The sequence below is a fragment of the Sebastes fasciatus genome, chromosome 5 (assembly GCF_043250625.1).
Source record: "Sebastes fasciatus isolate fSebFas1 chromosome 5, fSebFas1.pri, whole genome shotgun sequence".
Lineage (NCBI taxonomy): Eukaryota > Metazoa > Chordata > Actinopteri > Perciformes > Sebastidae > Sebastes > Sebastes fasciatus.
In genome coordinates this window covers 10,779,839-10,800,276 of record NC_133799.1, presented here as the reverse complement: position 1 = coordinate 10,800,276, position 20,438 = coordinate 10,779,839, and the positions used below count along the sequence as shown (strand labels likewise).

General features: G+C 41.5%; 1 protein-coding gene across 4 annotated transcripts in view; it reads right to left on the bottom strand.

The window, feature by feature from the left end:
• LOC141767569 (discs large homolog 1-like protein) overlaps positions 1–20,438 on the bottom strand; it is a 121,051-nt gene that overhangs the window by 78,830 nt on the left and 21,783 nt on the right. Inside the window, exons 1-2 of one of the 4 annotated variants that reach the window (XM_074635032.1) lie at positions 10,646–10,942; positions 5,108–5,230 (exon numbers count right to left, since the gene is read on the bottom strand). The exons of 2 other annotated variants lie outside the window; for them this stretch is intronic. In XM_074635032.1, the coding sequence (XP_074491133.1) occupies positions 5,108–5,230; positions 10,646–10,939 (417 nt within the window). In that variant the 5' untranslated portion in view covers positions 10,940–10,942. Of the gene's footprint in view, positions 1–5,107; positions 5,231–10,645; positions 10,943–20,438 lie in introns of those variants that run through there. One more of the 4 variants, XM_074635033.1, reaches the window with a different exon arrangement.

The following is a 20,438-nucleotide window of genomic DNA, read 5'->3' as shown; positions in this document are numbered from 1 at the left end:
GCTCACTACCACACACTAAACAGAGCTATTTGCAGCAGTATCCCCTAGCGCTTGAGCTGTACAGCTAGCCTACACAGCTATCTTAGCCTCTCTGAGGAATTAGCCACAGGTGGAGCAGGACCCCTGTCACAGCTTCTTCCTGTGTTTCCTTGGGAACTGTATCTATGGCAACAGCGTTCCGAGTCCTGAAATACACCTGGTACTGGCTGACTAATGTGTTGTTTGAAGATCTGAATACCACTGAGTTTTCTTATGCTTTTTTTTTTATTTTTATTAAACTAATACGAAGAAAACTGCCTCATATGTGACAGGGAAATAGAGTGGGTGAGCGTGAAGTGTCCCCCTGATCTGGCTTGAATCGCCTCTACAAGAGGCTTCTGTGACTAATACTTAAGAGTTTGAATATAAAATAGCTACAGACCAGCCAAGCTGCTACAAGACTACAAAGGCTACAGATATTAAAGGTGCAGTATGTAGGATTTCATGGTATCTAGCGGTGAGGTTGCAGATTCCAACCAACAAAAACTGGCAAACGTGTAGGAGAACTACAGTGGCCGACGCGAGAACGCAAATGGCCCTATCTAGAGCCAGAGTTTGGTTTGTTCGTTCTGGGCTACTGTAGAAACATGGCGGACTCCATGAAGAGGACTCTCTCCGTATGTAGATACTGTGTAAATGGCTCATTTTACAGTAACCAAAACAATGATTCTTTCAGGTGATTATACACTAAAGAAAACATACTTATTCATATTATATTCCATTTCCGCCAATAGATCCCCCTAAATGCTACACATTGTTCCTTTAACAGTCCTAAGTGGCTACTAAATAATATTTTTTTCTGTATATCCACACCACGAGAAAGCCACTGAGCAACCTGGAAAGCTTGGCTCGTGTGGGGGCAACCAGCAAACCTGCTGTCTGTAAAATGTGGATTGTGACGGACCGCCAAGAATTCTCATCAGCATGTTGACATGCTCACAATACCAATGCTAACATTGTGATGTGAACCATCTTAGCTTAGTGTGTTAGTATGCTAACATTTGCTAATTAGCATTTCACACAAAGTCCATCTGAAGCTGATGGGAATGTCATTAGTTTTGCAGATATTTGGTCATAAACCAAAGTATTGGAAACATTGAAATTGACCTGATGGATATGTATATATATGATAAGCAATTCAGAAAAGTTATCACAATTCATCCTAAAGTGGGACATAAATGTCTGAACCAAATTGTATGGCAATCAATCCCATAGTTGTCAAGTTGTTTCACTAAAACTGGACCAAAGTGATGGAACGACCAATAGTGCCTTCCCTAGAGTCTTGCTGCTGGCGTGGCTAAAAAAAGCATTGAGTTGTTTATGGTAAGATATTGGATAAATGCTTCCTGGTTAAACTCTCTCTAAACCAACACATACTTGAGCAAGACATCAATCATGTTGGCTGCTATGTAAACGCACAGTAAGAGCATAAATTACAACTGGAACCATATCATTAGCATCTGCCAGTCATTCTCTACAGCCAGTGTGTCTGCAGCAAGCCACCATGACAAAAAATACAATCCACTGACATGCCAGCTGACACAGCAACAATCCAGTGACACACTGGCTATATCACAACTAACCCCGCCTTCATGTGCCTCTTTCACTTTTTCCTTCTCTCCCTCTCCAGTCAAATGTCAGCCAGTGAATGCTGGCTCTATTAATATTTCAGGACCAATTAAATAAAAGCACACATCATGCATGTTTAATGTCCGACTGCTGGGAGGGCCAACTTTGCCCTTCCATCCTCTACAGGTAGGCCGTGCTATGATAGACAGACAGCCTGGCATACAAATGCTGTGTTCACTTCTTTAACAAATGATTTGGCCGTGGTTCCAACACAGATTGACCCACAATCTATTTTGGATACTAGCTCAGCAGGCAGCAGACATCCTGACACTGTAACCCAGTAACAATGCACTTATGTATGTTTGGCCAAAATTCAGACTTGAGGCTTCATCCCTACTGATTTTATCAGCGACTGTGCTTATATAAGATTTTGTATAATTAATTTACAAGTAGTAACATCTGAAGTATATTTGGTTAACAAGCATTTTTCGGTGGCCAACCAAAGCTGAGACATAATTTGTACTTTTGTTGCCCTGTAACATTGTGTTAGTTCGCCTTTAACTTTAACATGGCTCTGAATAGAATCATAATAATTATCAGCTTTGTGTTGTCAACAACCATAAAGAGACGCTGGTGCAGCTAGAAGCACTGTAAACCAGACGTCATGCAGATCTATACTGCGGTCTATTCCAGTGGTTCCTAACCGTTCTGGCTCCCCCCCAGCCCTTCCATTAGATCCCTTTCAGATTCTGGTAAGCACCATTTTGAAAAGCTATATGTCGAGCTCCCTTGGTAAATACTGGGGGTATAGACGAACAGATATAAAGCACTGCAGTGTAAGCAAAGCCCCAGATCAATCCCAATAGGCCAGGTCAAATATTTAGCGTCTCAGATGGTGTTTGGGGGCGTGGGGTGGGGCTTTTACTTAGCTATACAGCTCAGGTTATTCTTTGCACAATATTTTTTTATAGTGGCAACGGATCAAATTACTTAGTGTAATGTGAAAGGGGTCACTTGTAGTGATGAATTCACAGAGAATTACCATCCGATTCTGCAGCTCCACAGAGCTTTATAGCGAGTTTCAGCTCATTGTTTAGCTGTTTAGCAGCAACTTTACTGTTTTGGCTCACTATCGCCTCTCTTATAGCATCTTTGTTGGCTGTAGCATGCAGCTCAACACCAAACTACAGAGAAACAAAGTTAGCAACTAGCTGGTGAACATAGTGGAGCATTTAGCAGCTAAAGAGACAGCGCTTTCCCTCTGGAGTTGGTGGAGACCAAAACAGAGCTAAAAGGAGAGTGAATATTGGACTTCCACCAGGAAGTTAATGTTACTCTGTATCTGCTCAATGCGTAAATAAGTCTTAATATGTCAGTTTCCACTGCCCCTGAGTGGCCAATGTATCAGTTATTGCAGGTTTAAACATCTGCAAATTAACTTTCCTGTAAATAGATGGCGCAAATAAAAGCGACACTATTCCTCGCCGTATTTGCTATACTGTAAGGGTGATTACATATGGAAGGGGCCATATTTAAGCTCTAAACATCTAAGTAACATCTAATAATAGCTGCCCAAGGGTCAAGCTAGTGCCATGCTGTTGTTTTATTAAACCTTAAAAAACTTGATCTACACAGCGGGCTCAAGTCCATCAATGCAAACCAGACCTCCCCTTAAAGGTGGACAAATATAACCCTGACACTGATTTAAAGACAATCACAATCAAGGAGAATAGTAAAAACTTGAGAGTTTGCTGAATATACAGTAGCTGGTTTGTTTGTCTATTCATCCATGTGGCCCCCCATACTGTGGCAGTCACTGTACACCTGTCAGACATTACAGTAAGTGCAGAGTAAATGTCTAATTTCTATTACTGTATCAGCAGCAGGAGGGGAAAAGAGGAGGAGGAGTGGAGTGATTTGGCTGACTGACAGGTTGATTAACATCTAGCAACAAATCTGCCCTCTGTCTCTGTGTCTGTCTGCCTGTAATTCTCTCTTTATCCCATCTCTTGCCGCTCCCTGACCCTCTCTGTCTTTCCTTCCTTCCTAATTATCTGCATTAGCTTAATGACTAAGAGCCACTATAAGGTTTTTGAGTGGCCTATGTGTGTCTTACTGTTCGTGTGTGTTATAGAAAGGCACCAAGTGACTTTTGATTTTACTGTTTCTCCTTAATCAGTCTCTGCAGTAGATATAAATTTAGTCAGTGGAGTTATTTAAGCAAAGTCAATTATACTGCTGCAGTGTCGGCTGCATTTCCTCTTCAGTCTACCATAAACTGTCTAACACATATGCCAATACTGTTAACAATAAGCCCTGCTATTTCATTTATTGAGTCTCTTTACCAGCAATATTCAATCATTCAGTCATAATGCTTGCTATTAAACCGTTTTTAATTCAGTTCAGTCAGATCTTGAGTTGTGAAGGCACCACACAGTATGGTGGTTATACTTCTGCCTCTACTGCCTCCTGCAGTTTACAAACTGCAACTACATATCTCAACTAATACAACCAGAGGAGATGGAAGAGGAAACCGTCTCAGTTCTCTTTCCACTCTCTATTTACTTTCATTTCAAAATCCTTCATACAGACTCAAAGAAAAGACTCAGCAGCAGTTCTGAGTATCAAGTGAAGATGAGATCACATGCAGGTCTACTCCTTGTGTAATAAATTAAGTCCATGTCAGACCATGTGCACAGTACATAAAGACATAAGCTGTCACGTCAGACAAACATAACAATCGCAGCATTAGCATGCTCTGTGTTCTCGTGGTTTAGAGAAACAAAACCAGAATATACGAGAACATTACAGCTGCGTTTTGGTGAAGTACATTTCTGTTATCAGATAAAAGCAAAGAGTGAGCATGCTGCAGAATCGGCCTTTTAAAGATGCTACATGTAGCATTGTATTTTTTTTAAATGTAAGTAATAATGAGTATACTCAGATTGTGAAATTAATTATACAATAAACAAAGGACGTGTTGAAGATATACCTTGTCTCACATTTGTGTTGTTTCTCCAAATTAAACCATGAAGCTTCTTTAAGAGGATATCAAATGTGTCCCTTCCCTCCTGACAGCCTTCCCTCCAGTCTCTTTTTTTTATACGAATATAAACAAGTTATTTTTCCTTCAGTTTTCCTCCTTTGCACCATCTGCCACTGAGACCTCTGGTGCTTTAGCTCCATTTGCATAGAGGAAGAGTGTCTGTCTTATTAACTATTTATTGATGTTAAGATGCTACATGGAACACTTTAAGATGTTTCTGTGAGGGTGTTGAGGCACGGTGTCTGTGAATTTCCACCGATGCAACAACAATTCCCCACAGATTCACAAATCTTGGGATTATTTGCACAGCTGTCTCACGAAACAAGAAACGAATGAACAAAAAATCTAGAACAGCATGCTCATATAACCTGAACTTCAGAGACGAGAAACGAACATCATGTCACAAACAAACAAAGCTAAGAATGCATGCGACATGCTCAGAGGCGGGGTTACCTGGTAGTAGGTGTGGCTCTGTGGATAGAGGGAGGAGAAAGGCGGAGCTGGGACTTCGTTCAGCCTCTCTCCCTCTTGGTGAGGCCACGCCTCGTCATCAAAGGGAACCTCAGGAGATTCTACCTACGATGTACAGACAGAGCTCAGCATGGTGCAACACACACACACACACACACACACACACACACACACACTGTGGCACACCAATAAAGTCTACTCCAGTCTGATTATTGCACGTGGGTACCAGCCTGACTGTTACACAGTTATCTAAAATATAATTATGTATACCAATTTTTTACAAAGCGAAGGGAAACAATTCAGCTGCATGAGACAAAATTGTCCACAGCTCTCGTCTGTGCAAATAACTCTATATTTCAGGTCCTTCAATCAAGCTTGAGCAGGATGTCATCGATAGCCAATGACCATTCATTTATTTAACTCAAATATTGAGATCATAATATATTGACCAGTACTGCCTTACAGTGGCAGACAGCACGAACTACAGAAAGTTTATCACTTTTATACACAAAAGTAGGCTAATTTTCAGGTAAAATCAGATACTTTAGTCTCTGTTTGGACAATCCAAAGGGCATCTAAGGTAGGCTAGTCAGCTTTTAGCAGGACTAGTTTATCTGGTGTTACTTTTTCTTTATCTGTAATAGTTGAATTTAGCCACTGCCTTATAAACAGTAAGTACTGCATGTAGTGTAACAAACAATTGCTGAGGTGTTGGACCATCAAAATAGCTTTTTCAATCACAGGAAATATATTAAAAAAAAGTCTAGAAATTAGCTTTAGCTTCGGTTAGCTGCATTTCAGTCTAACCTTAAAGGTGGTGCCTGTGATTTTAATACAATAATACACTTTTTGTCAAATTCAGTGATTATCTCTTCACGGTCTGCTGTCAGGGGCTGCACGGTGGTGCAGTGGTTAGCACTGGCGCCTCACAGCTAGAGGGTTGCAGGTTCGAATCCGGCTTGGGACCCTTCTGTGTGGAGTTTGCATGTTCTCCCCGTGTGAGCGTGGGTTTTCTCCGGGTACTCCGGTTTCCTCCCACAGTCCAAAGACATGCAGGTTAGGTTAATTGTGGACTCTAAAATTGCCCGTAGGTGTGAATGTGAGCGTGAATGGTTGTCTGTCTCTATGTGTAAGCCCTGCGATGGACTGGCGACCTGTCCAGGGTGTACCCTGCCTTCGCCCAATGTCGGCTGGGATCGGCTCCAGCCCCCCCGCGACCCCTAACGGGATAAGCGGTTGCAGATGGATGGATGGATGGATGGTCTGCTGTCTGTCCGTTCTGTCTTCCTTTGTTTGTGTTTACTTTTTTATTATTATTAGGGCTGTCAATCGATTAAAATATTTAATTGTGTATAATCGCATGGCTGCCCATAGTTAATCGCGATTAATCGCAAATTTATCCCACATTTTCTATCTGTTCAAAATGTTCCTCAAAAGGGAGATTTGTCAAGTATTTAATACTCTTATCAACATGGGAGTGGGCAAATATGCTTTCTTTATACAAATGTATGTATATATTTATCATTGGGAATCAATTAACAACACAAAACAATGACAAATATTGTCCAGAAACCCTCACAGGTAATACATTCAGCATAAAAATATGCTCAAATCATAACATGGCAAACTGAAGTCCAACAGGCAACAACAGCTGTCAGTGTTTCAGTGTGCTGACTTGACTATGAGTTGCACCAAACCGCACATGATTATTATAAAGTGGGCATGTCTGTGAAGGGGAGACTCGTGGGTACCCATAGAACCCATTTTCAGGTCAAGGGAACCCATTAGAAAATGGCCATGCCAGTTTTTCCCTGCCAAAATTGAGTGTAAATTAGTAGTGTCATTTAGCCTTCTTCGCCACAAGCTAGTATGATGTGGTTGGTACCAATCGGATTCCTTTTTGTTTTCTAGTGTCATATGATGCCAGTATCTTCCCTCTAGTTTTAAATCTTAACCCTCACAGGTACTGCATTTAGCAAAAAAAATATGCTCAAATCATAACATGGCAAACTGCAGCCCAACAGACGACAACAGCTGTCAGTGTGTCAGTGTGCTGACTTGACTATGACTTGCCCCGAACTGCATGTGATTATCATAAAGTGGGCATGTCTGTAAAGGGGAGACTCGTGGGTACCCATAGAAACCATTTTCATTGACATATCTTGAGGTCAGAGGTCAAGGGACCCCTTTGAAAATGGCCATGCCAATTTTTCTCGCTAAAATTTAGTGCAAATTTGAAGCATTATTTAACCTCCTTCGTGACAAGCTAGTATGACATGGTTGGTACCAATGGATTCTTTAGGTTTCCTAGTTTCATATGATGCCAGTATCTTTACTCTAGCTTTAAAACTGAGCTCGAGACAACCTAAAAATTGCAAGTTGTGTTAATGCGTTAAAGAAATTAGTGGCGTTAAAATGAATTTGCGTTAACACGTTATTATCGCTTTGACAGCCCTAAAAATTACACATTTCTACGGCATAGTATTTTTCATATGGTAAAACTGATGTAAAAAAAAAAAAATCTCTTTCTGATTTGAACTAGGGCAGAGTAGATGAAGAGGAGGAAAATAAGTCTTCAGTAAATACATACGTGTTACATTAAAAGATGTTTTATAGGCATGGATTATTTATAAAATGTATTGAGAAGTAACACAAATGTGCACTTAAGATAAATTACAGAGAGCAAGAAGTGTGTGTGTGTGTGTGTGTGTGTGTGTGCGTGCGTGCGTGCGTGCGTGCGTGCGTGCGTGCGTACGTGCGTGCCAGAGAGAGGGAGAACATGTACATGGGGAGAGCAAGGTGGCAGCTCCATCTGTCATACAGAAGCTAGCCAGATCCAGCACCTGCGGTCCCACATTCACACAGACACACACACCATTTGGGAAGGAGGAGTTCTCAACCTGAAAACCCAAATACAGCAGCAGCAACACACATATTCACCACAGTTCCTCATCACAGATTGTATACAGCCATACAGGTGATGAGCAGTTGAAGTGGATCTGTCTGTAAAGAGCGGTGATGATGCTGATGATGATTTTGTGGTGTGGTACGGGCGAGGGTACTGAAACCTCTACGCCATGACCATGAAGCAAGCGGAACCTCAGTGCTACTAAGGGAATGAGGTTGATGCAATATAAGGACAACAGCCTAAAACTCTTTAGCTGTATTTCCACAAACATCACACATCTACTGCACGATCGTTGGCGTACAGTAAACGGAGATCGGATGGAAAGTCTTATTGATGGATGGATACAAAGATAAACAATTCATTCCATCTATCTATCAATAGCAACACCCATATGGCCTTACATGCCCCCTCTGTGATTTCAACAGTGAACTATTTATGGGTTGGAAGTGACGGGAGGGTGGTGTCCAACCACAAGGTGGAGCTACACACCAACCTTTCCTTCACAATAGTGATGACATCTTCAGTTTTGTCCAGGCTTTCCCAGCAGACAAACTTTGAACTTGCGGTGACTGACGACTGACTCAGTGCAGAGACAAACGAATGACAGTGTATAATGACTTGCAACTGACACACCACTAATACACATACTGCTAAAGGCAGTTGTAACTCACCCCAATGTACACATACTGTACTACTGACAACGTAAGAGGTGATTTAATGAAAATAATACACTAACTGATCCTCACTTGTGACAGAATTTAGACAGGATGACATGTTGGTGGGTCATGCAAGAAGCAGAGGAACATTTAAATCTTATTTTATATGTAAGTCTGTTTTAAAATCACTATAAAGCCTCTTGTGGCTTATGGCTTGAAAAGCTGAGGTTATTCTTAAAAGAATCCAGAGGAAGACCGACGAGTTAATGGCCCTTTGATCACCACTACCATATAATTCAATGTGGTAGTAAGTAATTGGATATTCTTAATTAGCATATTCTTATGTAATTTTAATGGACTATGGGCCAGCTTTTGTTACATCCCACATATAAAAGACCATAATTATGATTTACCAGACACCACTAAAACCTACAATTAAAAAAAACAGTAATAGTATGAGCAAAAGTAGAGCAAGAAATGTCAACAAAAGTTAAACAAACATGATGGGGCATAATGAGGTGTGTGTGTGTGTGTGTGTTTGTGTGTGTTTGTGTTGGGGAATGAGTGTGCTGCAGGGAAACAAGTATGTGTATGTGAGAGAGTGTGTGTGTGGTCAGAGCAGTGCGAGTACAGTGATGTAAGCACTAATCTGCAGACAGATACAGCCCAATCAACCAAAATAAAAAGATTAGACGGCTACGCTGTGCTATTATGAGTGTGTGTGTGAGAGAGATAGAGGGGGGGAAAAGAAGAGACACAAAGCGAGAGGGAGCCAGACAGACACGGACCGAGTGCAGAACAGAGATAGTAATGGGTCTCATTACTAAAAAATGGGACAAGATTTCGACTGAATCGCTTCATGCACAGTTCTGCTAAAGTATTCTCCTGGTACAAAGAAAGGCTCTGTGCGTGGAAGAAAATGTAGGCCAGTATCCTTGACTTCTAAGCACTTTCAGTCTGGAGACATATTGAAACAAGTCTCCTTACTTCTGTCTGCACTTGAACTTAAAAAAGAGAGGTGCCTCTGCCACCTTGATCAACACTGTGAAAAGCCATCAGCGTCTGTTTTTGTTTTTCTGATATTAGACCAAACTCTGAATACATTACGTCACAATCACAATAGACATGAACTTAGCATATCACTGCTGTTGGCTAATAATCTTTTATCTCTAGCATGTCACTTTTTAAGGGACCGTGACAAACAGGCTTAATTTAAGCTTGACTGCATTATAATTTAAAAAAAAGGTTTCAAAAGCCCAAGGTTCCCAAAGAACTGTAGAGTCATTTTAGAGTCATTTTAAAGGGAAAGTCCGTGATCAAATTGTAAACAAAAGAGTAGACCCACAACAAAAAATCATCACGCAAGATTTGCAACCCTTTACCCCAGAAATGATAATAATATACCACTAATTTAATAACAGCAAATACATTTTGAAGGAAGTGTAATGTTGCCCAGATAATTATTTTTATCAACATAATAAACTAATGTTGTTAATTGTTAATGACCGTATCTAGTAAAAAACATTCATACTTAATGGATAAGTAAAATGTGAAGTGACAATGTATTTCATTTGTTTTCCTCCAATAAAGTATCTTTTGACTTTTGAAAGGATCATTTGACGCTGTACCTCCATTGGGCCTTTGAGTCAAAACATAAGGATCACCAAAAGGTTTCAGGGAACAGCAGTGATATCTGGCTCCAAATATACAGCATTTGTCAACAAAGTTATTTTGACGTATGGATTGACAGACAGACATAATCTCTTGGGCGAACATGATGTAAAAGTGAGCCCTGAGCCATGCGTTTGTTTCTTAAACAGAGACAGGCAGGTAGACAGTGCAGATGTGACGGGGAACTGACTGACAATATGTCAGTATAATGTGTGTGTGTGCATGTGTGTGTGCATGTGTGTGTGTTGGTTAACATACTGATGAAAGAGCCAAAGCCTTAGTTACCTGAGCAGGCGTGATGTGTGTGTGAGTGACGTATCCGTGAACGTGTTGAATCTGAGACAGCTGCCGCTCCGCCACCTGAACCAGCTCCGCGCCCCGCAGGTCACCGCGGCGACCAAGAGATCCGTCCCTCCCCAGTGATCGTTCCCTTTCTCTCTCCATGGTCCCGGCGCCCCCTCCCTCTCTCCTCCAGGTCCCCCCCTCCCTCCCCATGGTTCCTCCGTCCCTCCCCAGGGTCCCTCCATCCCTCCCCATGGTCCCTCCGTCCCTCCCCATGGTCCCTCCATCCCTCCCCATGGTCCCTCCGTCCCTCCCCATGGTCCCTCCATCCCTCCCCATGGTCCCTCCGTCCCTCCCCATGGTCCCTCCATCCCTCCCCATGGTCCCTCCGTCCCTCCCCATGGTCCCTCCATCCCTCCCCATGGTCCCTCCGTCCCTCCCCAGAGTCCCTCCGTCTCTCCCCAGGGTCCCTCCGTCCCTCCCCAGGGTCCCTCCTCCGTCCCTCCCCAGAGTCCCTCCGTCCCTCCCCAGTGTCCCTCCATCCCTCAGCTCTCTGGCTACTCCCATTGGGTGCTGATGGCAGGGGTGTTGGTGGAGTTTTGGGGCACCTGGTGACGCCCCTTCCTCTTCTTGATACCGATACTTCTATAGTGAGAAAAGAGAAGGAGGAGGAGGAGGAGGAGGAGAGGACACCAGATGGTAAAGGAGAGGAAGGAAGGCCAAGAGAGAGGGACAGAGGAAATGTCAAAGAAAAAGAGGACAGAGATGGTTGGGAAGATGAGGTAGGAAGAAGCAGGGGGGGAAAAAGACAGAAAAAGAGACAGTGTTAGTTTAGGAAGCAGAAAAGATTTAGTCAGGCTGGAAAAGAAGAAAGATTAGTGCAGAAAAAGCAACCAGCAAAAAAGAGCATAGCAGAGTGTGTATGTGTGTGTGTGTGTGTGCATGTGTGTGTAATGAGTTATTTTTATAGAAATGTTTTCGTGTGTAAGCACATGGGGCAGTCCAGGTGTACACCCAGCATGGTAGTAATTGTGTTCCTGAGCTTCCTGTACTGTACATAACGTGAATGCATTCCCACGCAAACACAAACACACACACGCACACACACACACACACACAACCTGGACTTGAAACAGAAGTTTTTAGGCAAAATGAGACGCAAAACTGAATGAGGACAGCGAGCGGGAGACGAGCCTGCCTCGGGGAATTGCTGTTTCTTTCTCTCCTCCTCATCCCTCTATACCTTCATCATGCCTCTTTCCCTTCCACATCTCAGACTCGCACTACAGTTACGTCTCACTGTTTCCTCTCTCCCGTCTTATTCCCCATTCCCCATTCCTACGCACTCTCCGTCGCTTCTCTTCGTCTTTTTAAAAATAATATTTGATGCTTCTTTCTGCTTTACTGGACAGAGTAAAGTGGAGAGAGTCAGTGAAGCTGAGGGGGGATAGGAGGGACGACAGGTCCTAGGCTAGTTTTGAATCTGTAACATTGTGGTTATATGGTGTCCAACTTAGTCAGCTGAGCAGCTGAGAGGAGAGTCTCTCTGTACACTGAATGCACACCTCCTTCCAGGAAGTACACTGATAAATCAATCCAGGTTAAATCATTAATTTGTCCATTTAAATGTAAACCAATCAGAAGAGGAGATACTGATAAAGAGAAGCTGATGATTTTTAAATTCTCTGACCATGTCAACACCAAGATGACACACAAGCTGCACTCGCATGGCAAGATTTAGCTGCTAACTGCATGTCAACATAGTATCTAGGTAGCCAAGCCAACATAAAGCCAGAGCTGACATCCCTGAGAGTGCACTTGGGTTAGGGGTTCAGATCGGCATTAGGCATGTAGAGGTAATGGTTAAGATTAGGGCAAGCTTCCAGCGAATGGATGAACTACAAAATCAAGTGTGCCTGTGTGATTTATCATACAGCTCCCTCTGTGTCTCTACACCAGTAACTACACAGCCCACAGTCCTAATTAAACTTATTTCCCTAGAGAGAAATGTAGACGTTTTGTTCTCAGGCTCAGACTGTTATTGGTATTTCTCCTGTCATGAGTTTTTTAGTAACACACTTGAGGTATTCTAAAGACTTTACACCAGTGGATTTGGAGATGTGTTGATCAATGATGTTTCCAAACTCATGCTTTAACATCCAGCAAGCTTATCATTAAAACACTATCGTTTACATTTGACCCTACACTGCAGCTGACTGTCATCTTGGTCAGCAACAAGATGCAAAATCTATTCTGGAAATTGTGTTTTGGGGCAGGGAGGGAGTGGAGAACAGTATATCAGCTAATTCCTGTAGATTCAAAAAGACGTGGCTGTGTGTGTGTGTGTGTGCGTGCCCTCCCCCTGCTGCATACTTTAACCTCATTTAGACCGGGATTGGGAGTAAACACTGCTCTGACAAAATGAACTGATCTGAACCCGTCTCGTGACCTTCAGCGCATTTCATTTCCTCGCCGCCTCTCGGCCTGATCTTTTCTTTCACTGTCGACTCGCTAATTAGTCAGAAATGCCTCAGAATAATCTTGACAGCAGCGGTTGAACGGCCAGGCGCTAAGACCCTGAAGAGACCCTGGCTCACACTGTTGTCACAACACTGATGCTACTGCCCTCTGCACTCACACGCACACACACACACACACACACACACCCACACACACGTAGTCCGCCATAATCCTATATTTGGCGTTGAATTTTCTCATGGCAGAAGAACACCTCAGTCTGAATGAATTAATGCATGAATGGACAGAGACACCAAATATGTCTCTTCCTACATCACAGTGTGTGCATGTGTGTTTCTGCTTGCTCGACTAGCAAGAGCATCCTAATCAGGACTATGCCTGCAGATAGCCAGCTGAACACACACACACACACACACACACACACACACAAATACAAACACAGAAACACACACATGCGTGCACACTGTTGCTGTCATGTGTTAGTGTGTCAGCCAGTCTTGCGTAGCCAGAGAAACGTGACTAGATTGGGAGCAGATTCAGCATCCTAGTACATGTCTATGTGCTAGTTTGTATCTATGTGTGTGTGTGTGTGTGTGTGTGTGTGTGTGTGTGTGTGTGTGTGTGAGTGTGTGTGTCAGAGTAAAGCCAGGCGTTAGTCACGCTTGGTGAGATATGAAAGAGCAGGGGATCCTCTGCCGTAAGGGACTTCTCTCACACACACACACGTGCCTCCATCTCTTTCTCTATATCTTTTCATTCTCTCCATCTCCAACATCTCTCTCTCTCATGCTTTATTGGCATGAAGTACAGAAGTACTTATTTCCAGAGCAAGAACATCAGGCAACAGCTGATGACCAGATTCATTTAGCAACAATAACAACGTGACACAAATGGTTTAACAATATAAAGTCATCAGCCAAACACAATCAGAGGACACATTTGTTAGACACAGATTTCAATTTCATCCTCTCTGAATGTGCACAATACAGTGATGTAATATCATCGATAAAACAAGGTCACAATAAGAGTTATGCATGCGCTACTTGGACGCAGTTTTCTTTTTTTTAAAAACTTACCAATATCCACATGGAATTAAATTATCAACAAAAAGCTGATGTTGTTTAAACTTCTAAAACTAGGATTGAAAGTATAATATAAAAAAACAGCAACGGGAACTGAATTATTTAACAGCTGATGGGATGAAAACAAGTAGCATAACATGTCTGAAAAAATAAAACAAAGTTATTTTAAATGATTAAATTAGGGATAACCTCTGGTTCTAAGAAGTGAAGTCAATGCTGAAGTGCCTTAAACTTGCATTCTTTCTAATAGCCAGCAGGGGACGACTCCTCTGGTTGCAAAAAGAAGTCTGATTGTATAGAAGTCAATGAGAAAATGAGCCTACTTCTCACTTGATTTATTACCTCAGTAAACATTGTAAACATGAGTTTATGGTCTCAATCGCTAATTTCAAGTCTTCTTCGATACAGCATGATGTTCATTTAGTAAATTATGGTCCCATTTAGAGTCAAATAGACCATAAAGCAGGGGATGCTTTAGGGCGTGGCTACCTTGTGATTGACAGGTCACTACCACAACGTTGTCTGGTCTGGGAGTTGTCCGTGTTTTCGTCTTAGAAATCTAACCCTTTCACAGTGTGTTGAAATGTTAATGAAATTTAATTATAACCTTTTTGGTCGCCTAAAAATGTCTTAATCAGTGTTCTGTTGTACTTAGCTCCACTCTCTCGGGTCACTCCTGTTTGCAAAAAAACAAGATGGCAACGGCCAAAAACCAAGATGACGACGGCCAAAATGGCAGTCCACAAACCAATGTCCACTTCTTATATACAGTCTAGGTATGGTTTAATTTGAAAGCTTGTCATAAACATCTTCAATACATCTAAAACATCTGATCTAACTCGGTGAAGCGGTGATAAAGAGAAAACCTCAACTGACTTCACCAGGGCTTCAGTCAGTAAAAATAAACAGACCTGAGCAGAAAGAGAGGAAGAGATTCATCTATTTTGAATGTGTTGAAATGTCTGACCTAGTTAAGGTGTGTTTGATTTATCTTCTGAGGCACTTAAACAACCTCAGCAATGGACACATTACTGGCAAGATAAAATAAATGTAGCTCACCCTCATGTATATAAGATGTACTCTCCACTCTATGCACTGTATGTGTTGAAACTGTCTGTTATGCTTGTATCTCTTCTTGTATATTACAGTACTTTTACATGTGATTTTAATCAAACTTTACACTGTGTTTTCTGTGTCAGTAGCTGCTCATTCTACGGGTTCAGTATCAACAATTCAGCTAATCAATTCCAGTACAGGCACAATACTTGAGTGAGAAAAGAAACAAAAATACGCTGGAAGAAAAAAAGTACTATTTTCAGCTGCCATAAACGTTTTCAAAGTTTCGTCAAGGTATTGTGTGATTCTTTTTAATCCAAATGTAAAATAAAGAGAAAAATAATATTTTTTATCTTGCCATACATTTGTTGAATGTTAACTGCTTTGTTTGAGTTGGAAGTGCTAACTTTAGCAAATGCTGCATTATTATACTGTGCTGCAACATAGCATTCCAACATTTAGTTGTAGTCATAATACCCCAGAATTTTCATTATCATGCCAATGTTTTATGGACTTTTTAATATGTATGTAATTATTTTTATGCAGTTACATTTAGATTTTGCTGTATCACTATAAGCCTTTTTTTGGAGCCTTTTTTGGTCACACTTTTGAGCGCAAACTACAGCCCGCCACTATCATTTACACTGATGAACAGCATTTCCACACTTCACTGTCAGCATTTATTAATAATAATAATAATGTAATATCCACAGTTCTTGAATTTCAAAGTGGTTCCAATTCAAAACCAATCCTCAATACCCAACCCTTCTTCTTGTGGAGGAACTCTTAACGGTAAATCAATTTCTCCTCTTACTGTGTAAAATCAATCTTGATTAGCCCCAAGAGCAAGTCAAGAGGATGTCCTCATTACATACTGTACATGACACAATCATTTCTCCAGCAGCAGTATCTGCTGACTCAACACTAGAAAGGCGGGGGGCATCCTCAAGAGAGTTCAGCAAGGTACGGTAAGGTTTAGTAGTAAGTACTTTACCCAGTCGACTTGACCAATTTGTGCGAAAGATTGCTAAAATATATATAGAAATATGATGTTCAGTGAATCTAGCAAACTGATATGAGCACTGAACTACTTTCACTCTTTCAAACTGCAGATATTCAGGAAGTAGTTGTTCTGAACTAGTGTTTTTCTTTTGCCATGCTATTACTGTAGAGCGATACAGTTAGGAATTGTTAATTTCATTTTGTAAATTTGTTTGTGTCAATGCAAAGACAACACTTCCTGCAGCTGAGACACATTCAAAGCTTTTCACCAGCAAACCAACTGGAATCCAGGTGAAGCCAAAGATTAGCCATTGGCTTTTTTCATAGCCGAAAAGTTCGACTTGTCATTTTAGGAAAAGCACAGGTGTTACTAATAACACTAGCGATGGCTCTGTTATATTCAGGTGGTCAAGTGAGAGCGACGGTGAGCCAGTATGCACAATACCTGGACTCTGATATCAAAGCAGCTAAATGGGATTCAGCAACCATCATTAATTTCCTCATTTTTTACACCTGTGCTTTTCCTACCGACAAGTCAAGGTAGGCTTGTTGGAGATGAACTGCGCCTCAAATCTGCGTCCGCCTCGATCTCGTGAGGTTATCGTTGCCCACGTGTGCATGACATCAGAGCAAGTCGGGATCAAGTCAGACAGAAATCATGCATTGTGCGGCGATCACTGGTGATCGATGCAGCGCATGCCTGGCTCATCTCGAACGAGCCTAATGTCTTTCGTGAAAAAGTCTACTGACTGCCAACTCCTTGTTAAATAAAAATGGGTCTATGTTTACATAGGGACATGTTTCTGCACTATTTTGTGATTAGTTTTGAATATTATAGGCAAAACATGAATAAAAAATATTCATCCAAACGTGATCTAGTTAGACATACAGGTGCAGCCTCAACCCAAGCTATTCCTGATGTATGGAAATACAGAATACAGTGCAGTTGTGACCAACACGACCATCTCTCAAAAATCTTGTCTGCAAACTAAAAAGCCCTGAGCAACATCTTATTATCCTCAAGACCCTCTCCAGCTATACTTGTAGAGGACAAAACTAGTGCTCCTACTGTGTCACAAACACACTCCCTCTCTCACTCTTTCGCTCCAGCCTAACAGTTGTCTCCCGGCCTGCCTCCATCTAACAGGCTATCATGGTGAGGTGATCTAATAGGACAGAAGTGAAGTCCATACAGTGTATTATGGCCTCACTGTTGAACTGGACAACAGCATACCCATGCATGCTCATATACACAGATCCACACAGTCCAATGGTCACACTGTATCTTCATATATTACACTACTGTACATGAATTTCTCACAGGAAATGAATCTGTTAAGCTAGCAGTCAAACAGTAAACAAAATGTATATTTTCAAAATATATTTAGACAAGTTCATAGACCCATTTATGAACCCATTTTTGGGTTAGCTGTGTATTCAAAGATGCAGCACAGTGGGTACCAACAGTTTCTCCACATCAAAGGCACAGTTCCTTAAGCGCTCGGGTAGAACTTTTAATATTTCATGTGTTGATTTTCCACTCAACAGTTTCAGAATACTTTGCAAGATGATGATTGCCAATTTTAGCCTAAGCTCATTCACTTAGTACTTATGTTATGTAATTAGTGAGTACACTCGTAAGGGATATGGTGATATTCATTTAATAATGGGTTAGGGATGCCACAGACCTGTCAAGAGGCTACAGTTTTCACATTCATAATGGAATGACTGAATTAAAGGCAGCTTCAGTGGCTTGAATTTGGATTTACTAGGACAGATGCAAAGGAATTCTATTTTTATTTCATTTTTTTTTGCAACAGGGTTATGCCATAATAATACTGTACATACAATGAAGAGCTTCCAAACTGACCTACAGTAAACCTTTGTGTTCTGGACTGTGGGAAGAAATGCAGAGCACCAACGCTGACACATGAAGAACATGCAAACTCTACAGACAGGACGCAACTAGCTGCACAGTTTGAGTCTAAGATGTTCTTTGCAACAGTGCTACACTACCCAATGGACCATTGTGCCGCCATCGTCTGCTCTACACAGCTAACTTGCACATTGTGTGTAAATAAATGCACATGGGGACACTAATGCTGGTTATCAAACCTCAATAGTTTTTTTGGTACCAAAAAATGTCAGGTAATAAAAATGACCTTGAATTAGTACTTATTCAATCAGATACTTCCTGGTTTAAATTATTTGCCGATATCAGACTATTTTATTTAGGTTCTCCTTGGAAAGCAGCTTGTGTTTCGACAACGTTTAACGGTTCATATTTGGCTTCTCTAAGCAATAGAGATCATGGAAAGTGTTTCCTTAACTTTGGCAATGTTTAACAGAACCAATAGGCTACAATACAGAGGCTAAGTAACCTTTAAAACTAAGCTTCAACAGTTTTGATAATTAATTAGCCATTTAAGAATGACTTATCAAGCAAAAAATGCATACATATGCTGGAACCATCTTCCCAAATGTGAGGATTTGCTGTTTTTGACTGCTTTATATATTTGTAAATTGAATATCTTTGGCTTTTGAACTGCTGATTGGACAATTTGAAGGGGTTGCCTTGGGCTCTGAGAACTTTTGATGGCCACTTTTCAATATTTTGTGATATTTTAATAGGCTATTACGATTAATAATTAACCACAAAAACAACTGATAGATCGGTCAATAAAGTTGTCATCGCCAATCATAATTTATTTAAAAGATTGAAAATTACCAAAGACATCGAAATTAATTCAATAACTGTATGAAGCAATAGACACAGTTTTTACTGTAACTTATCAATATGAAGTAAATGTTGATTGCACAATGTAATGGCTATAAAACTGGCTTCCCATAGTGGGACCCGCGGGCCACAGTTTGCCCGCCATAAGGTTTGATTTGGTCTGACAGACGTTTTCTAGTGATTTTTTAATTTTTTTATTAAAAGACCCGCGGGATTGCCGGTAATACCGACCGACTTTAATGCCTTTCAGAGGCTGTAGCAGGCTGTTTTAGAGCTGATACTGGTATCAGACGAAACTAGAAAACCTAAGGAATCTGACCATGTCATGCTAGCTTGTCGGGAAGGAGGCTAAATAACGCTCCAAAGTTAGGCTAAATTTTGGCGAGGAAAAACTGCCATGGCCATTTTCACAAGGGTCCCTTGACCTCTGACCTCAAGATATCGGACGTCGCTGTCGCAGAAGCTCCAACCCTCCAGTTCCCCCACAGGTAAACACTATTATCTCTGTCAGCACTTTCACCATTATTTGCACAAGCCACCGGCTTCCGTCCACCATGTTGAGAGCCGTCGAGAGGCAATAGAAATGCTCCTAATCTTGTATTGAGCTCCTTTAACAATACAATTCAATAGGTCTATGCTTTTGGTCTGTGGCCCACCATTAAGTTCATTTAGTTTTGGCCCTCCAAGGGAAAAAGTTTGGACCCACCTGCTATAGAAAAATGACACCATAGATTGGTTCCCTATAAGCCTTGCTTTCACTGTGCAATTCTGTCACTTGGTATGATCTCCAAAGAAAATGAAGGCTTTTACAGCACAAAGAAAGTGCGCAACCAAAACAGGAAGCCGCTATCCCCAGTTACCAAAGAATTACAATGTAAGTTACTATCCCCAGTAGCGGAAAAGGCGGACGGAGGAATAACCGAAGTAACGGAAAGTGAAAAGGGAAAGTGATCCAATTGGGGGGTTGAAAACTTGTCCGTTTCCACTTTAACATAAAGTCTCCCTTTACTTTCACAGATGAATTCAATGAAAGAACCATCAGATACCATTGCTGTAGCAACGGGGATTATGATGAAGATGTTGGTGGTAGACTGGCTGTAGAGTTCACTATATGAAATCAGACAGCAGAACACAAACCTCTCTCTCTACCTCTCTAACAAACACACACACCACGAGGACTGCTCTTTCGCTCTCTCCTGCCGGCTACCAACTCTCACCTTAGTTTACCTCAACCCAGAGTCCCTTGACAAGCTTAGTCATTACCTCTTTCCTTCTCTCTCTCAGCACATTTTGCCTTGGTCAGTGTCTCTCTCTCTCTCTCTCTCTCTCTCTCACACTGTCCATTATTTTACCTATACCACCTGCATGTCTCTCTCTCTCTCTCTCTCTCTCTCTCTCTCTCTCTATCACACACACACACACACACACACACACACACACA